General features: G+C 33.6%; 1 protein-coding gene across 1 annotated transcript; it reads right to left on the bottom strand.

The window, feature by feature from the left end:
- Window positions 1-2,777: 2,777 nt before the first annotated feature.
- On the bottom strand, window positions 2,778-5,252 carry LOC143623088 (HVA22-like protein k). The gene is made up of 8 exons (XM_077094072.1): window positions 5,166-5,252; window positions 4,807-4,865; window positions 4,601-4,698; window positions 4,460-4,511; window positions 4,306-4,369; window positions 3,837-3,932; window positions 3,633-3,705; window positions 2,778-3,181 (listed from the first exon to the last, which is right to left on the bottom strand). The coding sequence occupies exons 1-8, from the start codon at window positions 5,196-5,198 to the stop codon at window positions 3,015-3,017; spliced, it is 642 nt and encodes a 213-aa protein (XP_076950187.1). The 5' UTR covers window positions 5,199-5,252; the 3' UTR covers window positions 2,778-3,014.
- Window positions 5,253-9,961: the final 4,709 nt, after the last annotated feature.

Raw genomic sequence — 9,961 nt, 5'->3', positions numbered from 1 at the left:
ATTGTTGTTGTTATTTATCATTCTCAATTCATTCCTGGGCAATAATTGGCATCAGAGTCAATTTTTCTTTTCCAATCGGATTTGCAATCTAGTGGCGATCGTTGTTTCTGATCTTTAATAAATTATGTTCTTTGATTCCATCAGCAAGAGGCTTTGTATTGGAAATGATTGTGAGAAACAATCAGAAAATATAATTTCGAATCATAGGTCACCATGTTCTTCATGATTAATATTGGCTCTACTTGTATAAATAGTTACAGTAACTTGATTCTCACGTTTAACACGTTAATTCCATTTGGATTTGATCCAAACACTATATATATATATATATATATATATATATATATGGTAGAGTTAATGTAAAAAACAATATTTTTGTGAGAATAATAAGAATAGATCTAGGCCCTTGAATCTATGATCTAGTGGTTAAGATTGGTAGTTTCTAAATAATTGTATTGTTTCATATTTACATTATATAGTGTTATATTTAGGTGGTTTGTTTTATTTTAAAGCTCTTCTCACACTTCTCACAAAATACTTGTTTTTTATTTGAACTCTTTTCTATATATATATATATATAAACAAAACCAAAATTTTAAAATGGGTCGGGTTTTCGGGTTTAAAAATTAACGAATGTTACATATATCCTTCATGGGCTGCCTTTTTCAAGTCAATAACTTCTCCGCAGTAATGGAAACACAAGTTGTTCGCTCGACATCAAGAAGCCGCTCGAAAAGATGTTGAACGCGCATTTGGAATTTTACAAGCTCGTTTTGCATTTTTGCGACACCCACGTCATGTGTGGGATAACGATATGATGGGGATAATTATGATTGCAATGTATTATTATGCATAATAGGATCGTTGAGAATGAACGAGACATATACCTTAACTATTATGACCCATCTGGATTTCTAAATGATAGACTTGTTAACCGGCAATGAAGAAGCTCAAGTGAAGATGATGAACAAATTCTTCAACACTCTACTCAGTGAATTGGAAGCTTATCTAGTTAATGACCGATAGGGAACAATTTCGCAATATAGAATCTCATATCGCCTTAAAAAACTATTTAATTGAGCATATTTGGCAAAAATTTGACAATGCTGAATAATTATATAGTTTGTATCATTTGTAAGTGTAATTTTATATTTAATGCTTTGTTATCTACTTTATTAAGTATGTTTGATGAATATAAATATTTTTAAATTAAATATATTGTTTATATTTAAATAAAGAAATTATTTTTTGTAAGTCTAAACACTTTTAATTAAAAAACAACAATTATAAGTTATATGTATTTAATAAAAAAATAGTGAAACTTGGTTTGCTAATGAGTGTGAAAATTTGTTTTGGTTGGATCGGGTATGTGGAAAAGAGAGAAATTAATTTTATAATAAAGATTGGGTTGTGTTGGTTTGTGAATGAGAATGGTCTAAGTATGGAGATAATGTAGAAGACGAGAATGTAAATTTTATATTGGATCGGGTACTCCAAACCACCACCACCACCGTACCCCCTCCACCACCATTAAACCCATAAACCCCAAAGCCTATAACCAAGCACCATCGCACCACCGTCCATATCTAAGGTGTATTCTCTTCCTATGCTACCCTCCGCCACCACCTCTACAACCCACATCACCTCACCCTCAAACCAGACGAACCACAGACACTCACCTCACCACCGTCTACCCCGACGACAACGGAGACACCGAAGACGACAACGGATCAAATTAGCTCGCCAGAAACCCTTCACCGGAAAATCGTTTTTATTGTCGGAGTGGTCAAAGCGGTATTTGGTATGTGTGTAATGCTTGTGCAAGTCTCAATCAATCATTCCCCAATACTATCGGCAGGGGCGTTGTGTGCCCGCCGAGAATTTACTAGGGGTCAATGCGCGCAATTTAAGAGTGTCTCCAGCTCATATTACACAGAGAGGCAAATCATAATTAATTCTTTTATATTTAATGCTACGATTGTAATTTTGTTATCTATTTTATTAAGTATGTTTGGTGAATATAAATATTTTTTAAATTCTTTTAAATTAAATATATATAGTTTATTTTTAAATAAAGAAATTATATTTTATATTTCTACACACAAAAAATAACAATTATAAATTATATTTATTTAATAAAAAATAGTGTGAAAAGTTTGGTTTGATTGGATTGGGTAAGTATAAGAGAGATAAATTAATTCTATAATAAAATTTGGGTTGGGTTTGGTTTGTGAATGAGAATGATCTAAAGTATGTAAATGAGGTAGAAGATGAGAATGTGCTTGAAATGCTTTTATTACACAAGTTACAAGATGCGTCTACAATAAAGTACACAAAATTTGATTCGATTGCCAGTTTTATCCGATCAAGGGCCAGGGCACAAGGGTGTACATCTAGGTGCGAGGATGCCCAAAGGTGATTACAATGGCCAATGAGCACAAATCTCACTCACCAGCCTAAACGACGAGCAAACACTTCAAAGGGAGCAAGGGATCACCCAACGAATGGACAAACTCAAAGAGTGAAGAGGGTGAGAAAGAGGGGGAAGCAGAACCATAACATAAGCACATTTATCGTTTCATATCTGACTAATTTGTTGAACACTTAAGCTTGATTTGAATGTTAAAACTTAACAAAATTTCATATTACATTTAAAACTTGTTGAATTTACGAAACTCAGATGCTTTTTCATGATATAACATCACGTTTGAATTGTTAAAATAAAATATTAATTACCCAATCAACACAACGAGCATGAACGTGTATCACACCATTTACCAGGCATAACCACTTAGGACTGGTTCTGACCACTGTGATCAATCTTCAGATCCAAACTCGGTCTGGTCCAGTCAAGGTTTTAGCCATCGGTCACAGTTTCTCAAGGGCGTTTAGAATAAAAACATCATTACTACTGCCACTGGTTTTTCATAGCATGTTTCACATATCATCTATTGTTCGAGTGACTTTCTGGAAACTAATTTACATAATAATTTTAAGTTTCTCATGAGCAAGAATCAAGAGGATGCCGAGACAGAAACATAATCGTCATCATCATCATTATCAGCAGCATCGTCACTGGCATCCTCGGAATCAGAGTTCTCCGCTTGATCTCTTGGGGCGGTGACTGCTCTTCTCCCTTGGGTTGTGGTAGGTTGACCGTCTCCGTTGACCAATTGCTTCACTGATGAAAAACAGACAGAAACATATACATATGAAGTATCAACGAAGAATTATTGGCTACTTAATTTGAAAGTAGTAATTTCAACCCAGTTACATGCAAACGGGTCGATTTGAGTCTTTCATCATTAAAAAAATGTGAATCAGACTCGAGCGGGTCAAACGAGTGAATAGTCATCTCAATGATTTCAAATGCATGAAAACTCCTAAATCAGATTTTTAAAAGGGTTTATGTTATCATTGTGAGTTAAAAGCATAAAGAAATGCTATAATTTGCACAAATAAATGATTTAAAATATGCATCACATTTCCATTATTTGTCCAAAACTGTAAATTTTTGCCAAAACTACATTGTACTTTTGCATTTTCAAAAGATCAATGATTGGTTATAACTCTTTGAAGAAAAGTATGTTCTATAATCCACTTTTATAACAAATAACCACAGCGTGCCATACCTGACATCAGAATCTTCATCATAACCGACTTTACAAATTGAAATTCACCTTGGTGAGCACTAATGAATTTACCCTGAAAATGTTTCCTTGTTAATGTGTGACTAGGCTGGGTTAACACAATGATGAGATATATAAACGAATATTTAAAACCTCAAATAGTCGCAAAAACATTCATTTCAGTTATTTTTAAAGATGAAACTTTACCGCCTCACTGTAGAACCACCCTGCAACTTGATCAAGTCTAGCTTGATGCCTCAAAAAGAATGGGCGTAGATGATTCATGTATAATTGCTTAGCTCCCTGTTATTAAAGCATATTTAGCATGAAAACCAAAGAATCAAAATAGAGTGACAGTGAAAAATTAGGTGAAAAGGTATAATAGAAAAAACATAAGTGCAATTTCACCCCCATTTACTTATGAAAAGTTCAACTCAATTTACGTTTGACCTCTAGCGGGTCAGATGCGTAGAACCAAATAATTTTTTTTAAGGAAACAGACTGAAAGTCACCACCAAAGTGTAGTACTTTAAATGAAAAAAATCTCAAAAATCATTTCACCCTAAAACTTATATTGTTGCTGAAATAAAATAACTTGGTTTCATACAATATTTGTGATGTGTCACACTTAAAACCATTTATCAAGGTACTGCGATGGTAAAACAAGGTTGCTTACATTGGTGGTCGGAAGCTGAAGCCAAACTAGAAATGCAAGTTTCAAGTGATAGTAAAGTGGGGACCTAAAAAGTAGACAAGGAGTCTGTTTAGATATCAAAAAAATATATAGTGCGACTGATTAATCTGGAAAAAAAAAGTGTAAAAGATTATACCAGGATATAAGTTTGTCCGCAAATATTTCTACAACAGTAAATGATCCATACACTGCAACAATTAATATCCTTATCACTGTGAATACTGTGTGGGTGTATATGCATATTATATATAATAACAGCTTTCATAGCTTTGATTACCTGCCCAGTACAGAAGCCATTTTTGTTGCTCATTTTGATCTCTTGTCTCTATCGCTTTGAATGTGGAGTAAACAGGTAAAGCAATTCCCACAGAACAGCTGCAGAGGAATTGTTATGAATGAATAAATGATACATGTTATCCAGAACTGAAGATAGAAGAAAAACATTAGTGGAGAATGATCAAAGGGCCTCATTTCAAAGCTTACCATGCTGTTCGGATTACAATGTTGGAATCAAGGGGGACAAGAAGTAACTTCAAACCAACCTGAAATTAAAAAAAAAAACTGAATCCCTTAGAAAAGGTAGATAGATACTAGATATAATCAATGAAATGAGTGATTTCCTTCAACCACGCATATTATACAAAGTAATAAACAGTCAAACTTAATCCAATACAAACCCTAAAGTAGCTATTATTAGAGTAATTAAAATTGGTTCCTAATAGGTACTCACAATTAACACTTAAACATTCAAACTCTCTCTGTTAATTATAAGAAGTTAAGCAACTTACATACTCGACTGATAAATTCAAGAAATTAGATAGCTACTGAAGACGTTGGATTACCTCAGTCGGCAAATTTGATCCAAAAAACGCCATGCCTGCGATTCAATTCGATTCGATTGAATTGAATTCTAGGGTTTAGTTTAGTTCTCTGATCAAAAAGATATAATCACTCGTTAATACGACACACAAAGGCCTATTCGGTTTCTTGCTGCTTAATAATTACTCCATTACTATAGGTCTCGTGGGATATTAATACTTTGTTATTTTATTATTACCTTTTTTTTTTATCAAATGGACTACTTATTAAATTGACCATGTTAAATTGGATGCAGCTCAATGGTAGAGCACTTACTTTACAAGTGAGAGGTAAAGGGTTCAAACCTCACTGTCACCAATTTATATGGGAGTTATGAGGATTACCCTGACTTGCCAGGGTTCGAGTCCTGATCTCACCCGGTTTTACCGGCTCCTCGCTGTCGTGCATTTGGCGGGTGTGGGGTCAGGTTTTATCCGATGAATCCCTCAATAGGTGGACCGCTAGGGGCTCCGTCTGTCCGGACTAGTGGCCGGCTCGGACTACCTTTAGCCAATGGGGGCTGCGTACGGAGTACCGGCGTTACTTAGTTGGTCGTTAAAAAAATTAAATTGACCATATCAAAATTTTGATCCGGGAAAAACTCTCACCTAAGGCCAACACACATGAACACTCGTCTGATGGCATGACAATGCGGTGAAATAAAACTCGTTCAGTTTAAGGATCCAACTAGTGAAAACCATCTACTCGTCTAGTCTCCCACCTACTCGTCTTTTAATCCGGGAAAAACTCTCACCTAGTTTTCCACCTACTCATCTATGTTTTCTTGGTGATTCGGGCATCGAATTGGCATATCATATATTTTGTGAGTCCGTGGTGTAAGGTGTCTTCAATTTTCGCCTTTTGGTAAGAGATTTGTTGAAGTTACATGTCTAGGTGGGTTTGGGGTATCAAGAAAAAGGATGTGTTTCAAGGTATTGTGATTATTGCTTGTTGAAACTTTAGAAAGATAGAAACGAGAAGGTTTTTGAAGGAAAATAGGTCAAGATAGAAGATATCTTTTGAGATTTGGTTCTTATGGTTTAACAATTGGTCGAAGTTTAAATCGATTTCGTGGTCAAATTTGGTGTTCCTTTTAACTTAACTAGGGGTTGCTCCGGCGCGTTGCGCCGATGTTTTATTTTATCTAAACGTACTTAACTAAAAAAACAAAAAAAAATCTAAACGATCCAACTAAAAAAACAAAAAACGAAAAAAAAAAAAAACAATAACCTGCAAGTAAGATTTGAATCTAGAACCCAAAGAAATTGTAATAGAACATCATTAATATTTTGCCACGACACCACCATACATTTTTTATGATTGATTTAGTTTCAAAATGTGTAAATACAAAAAGGAAGGCTGTTTTTTAAGGAAAAACACTAGGAAAAAACACTAAAAATGTATATAGTAAGGTTCAAATTCTAGTTTGCCAGCTTGCACACAATAGACTTACCACCACGTCATCTTTAATTATTTGTAACATTCATTAGTTTCAAGACTATAAATACAAAAACAGACTTTGTAATATTATAAAAAAAGAAATTTAATGGTTGTCACATGTCAACCAATGATTGGACCTATATTATCTTTATTGTAGCAATAGGTTTTCTTTATATATAGTACTAACTTTTAAAACCGTGTATTACACGGGATTTTCCAAATAAAAAATTAATAAAGTCCATTATCTGAAATAAAGACACAAAACTAAAGATAAAAAATGAAATATATAGTACTAACAATAAGTGAAAAATCTCAAATTTACATTCATATGGAAAACAAAGAAACAGATTAAATATTACTACGAGTTCAATAATACTATGAGTCCGAAGAAGCAGTATAAACATATTCACAACAATAATAAACAAAAAATTAGAAGTACATAGAATGATTTAGGTACATGTCATATAAAAATAATTGTCATGAAAAGTTGTTTTTGTATATAATTATATTTTTTTTGTTTGAATTGATTATGTGATAAGTGTTTATGAAGTACAAAAAAACCCAGAGTTGGCGATTTCAACAAACCATACAACTCGGATTTATTATTTTTTAGCAAAAACCATGAATTGTGGGACTCCAAATTTTTTAGGTATAATTAATCATGATTTTAATGTTTAAAAGTTTCTTAGAATGATTATGTTTAGAAAATTAAATTAAAGATTCAAATTGAATTTAGAAGTCCCTATTGTTAAAAAAAATGTCGAATTCTTTAATAAAAAGTAAGATATACATTAAGCATGCATATATTCTAGGTATTAAATTGTAGTAAATGGTCATTAAAATATATTGAAAATGTTGTAACTCATGGGTTAAATCATTTTCATCCATGACCTATGGATAGCATGGACTAAGGAGAAGATAGATTAGAAGATTATGAGGGAATCTTATGCAAGATTTAAATGTGGTTAGGATTACTAAGCACATGTTGGTACACGTTTGTGTGTCTTGGTCTTTGATTAACATAATTGGTATTTGTTTAAAGTTTAAAGGGTATTTTGGTAATTCTATAAAGTACATTCACTAGTGTATGACACATTCGTTAGAGTGGCTAATAACGAATGCGTCCACGCATGTTTATTCGTGTCCATTCGTTAGGAATGTTAACGAATGAAGACTAGGAATGTGCTTATTCGTTAGGATAAAGTATATGTGTTAACGTATGATAGCGAATGACGCTAATTCCTTATGGCTTGTATAATGAATGAGGTCATCGTCTATAAATACCATGTAATGTATTGAGTAATTAACAAGTTCTTATTATTAATCGTTTGTGTACTGTCATGCTGTCCAACTGATCTCTCAACACACAGTGCACACAGTAACATAACACTAGTCGTAAATCATATCTATGACTAGATCCGTAATCGTATTGATATCATAATCAATCGTACACTGGTTTCTCAAGTGGAATCAGAGCTTGTGTCTAATTGATTGACGATTAGGAAGATTATGCAAATCAATTGATGCAGTACTTGATTGTTAATCGTATTGAAGTTGAATTTAGACTGTACAGACTTTCAAGTTGATCAATTAATCACTGGAAACATGATAATTGATATCAGTTTGATGTTCAGATTGTTCATAATGGTGTTCTGATCATCTGTGGATGTTTAATTATATTAGTTTGATATAGTTCATAATGGAAGTTTAATCATCTGTGGAAGTTAATTGTATTGGCGGGAACAAAGTGTTGTTTTGACTGAATTTGGTCCAAATTGATTGAGTTTTGGACTGAATTTGATGTTCGGATTGGTGTGAGTGTGTTCGGATTCAGTAGATGAGTGTTTAGACTGGTTATTTGTGGATTTTGGTTTAGTTTTGGACGAGTTATATAGGTTTTAGTGTGGTCTGGATTTGGTTTGGTTTTGGTTTAAATTCGGAAACTGGATGAAAATTTGAAGGCACATTCGCTACATTATGAATGCTTATTCGTCATTCTAAACTGTTCATTATGAAACGGTTGTAACCGTGTATGCCCGTTGTCATTCAGATCTAACAACCCATTCATCACAAAATTACAACATTCATTAATTTAAAACCCTATTCGTTATCACATTCATACGCATTGTTCATTCGTTTGAATAATATTACTTATTCGTTATTATTCATTCGCTTGAACAGTAACATTCGTCATATCATCATTTATCACACATTTATTACCCAAGGCTAATACATTCGTTAGCCAAACAGTCTCATTCGTTCATAAAGTATTCCTATTCGTTACCTTAACTTTTACATTTTGACAGTTTCAACCCATAAATTTCAAATCATAACAGTTTTTCACCTTAAACTTTCAAAGATGGCTAATTTCTATGCTTTAGCTTCTCAAAACGCTCTTATGAAACAGATGCTACACTTGGATGCTGAGATCGGGTCTCATTCCAAATACCCAAGGCTTATGAAGTTGTGTGACTTTTCAAAGTGGGAAGCAAGGTTTCGAGCACATTTGGGATCTGTTCATCCTGATTGTACTCGTAGCTTAGATATTGTGTATACTCCCCCAATGCTCGGTGATCCTACTAGAAGTTATACTGAGAAACCATTTAAATCTTATTCAAATGATGAAAAGAAAGCTTTGGAAATTAAGACATGAGCTTGCTCAACCTTTACTATGGCATTACCCGAAAATATTTTTCATCAAGTGGCTAGTATCAAGATTTGTGCTGCATTGTTTCAGCATTTGCGAAAGAGGGGTATGGGGAATACTTAAGAGAGCAAGAAGGTCATGCTTAAGTTTCAATTCCAAAAATTTAGTTTATTGAAAGGAGAAACTGTTGAGGAGATGTTGACAAGGTTTTGTCATTTATTTGCTGAGATGACAAATAAAAAGATGAAACCGAATCAACGTGATCAAATTGACACTATCAAGAATGCTTTACCAAGTTCATATTCTACTTTCAGGCTTGTACTAAAAGAGAATAATTTCTTCAAGAATGATGATCTTACTACTATGGAAGTCATGCAAAATATTGAAGAAAGGGAATATGACTTGAGGTGTCAAAACTCATCAAAGGATAATTAAGACCCTACCTTGTATGGTGGTTTTTATCTCATGAGTAGCAGTTTAGATTCTATCACTGCTTTCTATTCACAAAACAGCCAAGAGATTCCACAAGGTGGAGATTCCATGCCTAATGTATGCTTTATGGTATCTGGTTCTAGTAATCCATCTGCTGGGTCAAGTTCTCAGATTCCTCAACCACCACAAGTAAACATGAAAGAAGTAGAACAACATTTTGCTTTCATGTGTGCTTTTTTGACGTCTTATGAACAGTTGGTG

This window comes from Bidens hawaiensis, unplaced genomic scaffold (genome assembly GCF_021521415.1).
Source record: "Bidens hawaiensis isolate Kalapana, Puna unplaced genomic scaffold, B.hawaiensis_p1.1 tig00003289_1, whole genome shotgun sequence".
In the NCBI taxonomy this organism is placed as follows: domain Eukaryota; kingdom Viridiplantae; phylum Streptophyta; class Magnoliopsida; order Asterales; family Asteraceae; genus Bidens; species Bidens hawaiensis.
Note: the sequence above shows the minus strand (reverse complement) of the source record. Positions and strands in the feature narration are given on the sequence as shown.

What these genes read in the sequence shown, in the direction of transcription:
- LOC143623088 (XM_077094072.1), bottom strand. Translation starts at nt 5,198, where the DNA reads ATGGCGTTTTTTGGATCAAATTTGCCGACTGAG. An exon ending in ATTGTAATCCGAACAGCATG is followed by an intron (nt 4,699 to 4,806) that starts GTAAGCTTTGAA and finishes ATTCCTCTGCAG; the next exon opens with CTGTTCTGTGGGAATTGCTT. An exon ending in GGTGGTTCTACAGTGAGGCG is followed by an intron (nt 3,706 to 3,836) that starts GTAAAGTTTCAT and finishes AAACATTTTCAG; the next exon opens with GGTAAATTCATTAGTGCTCA.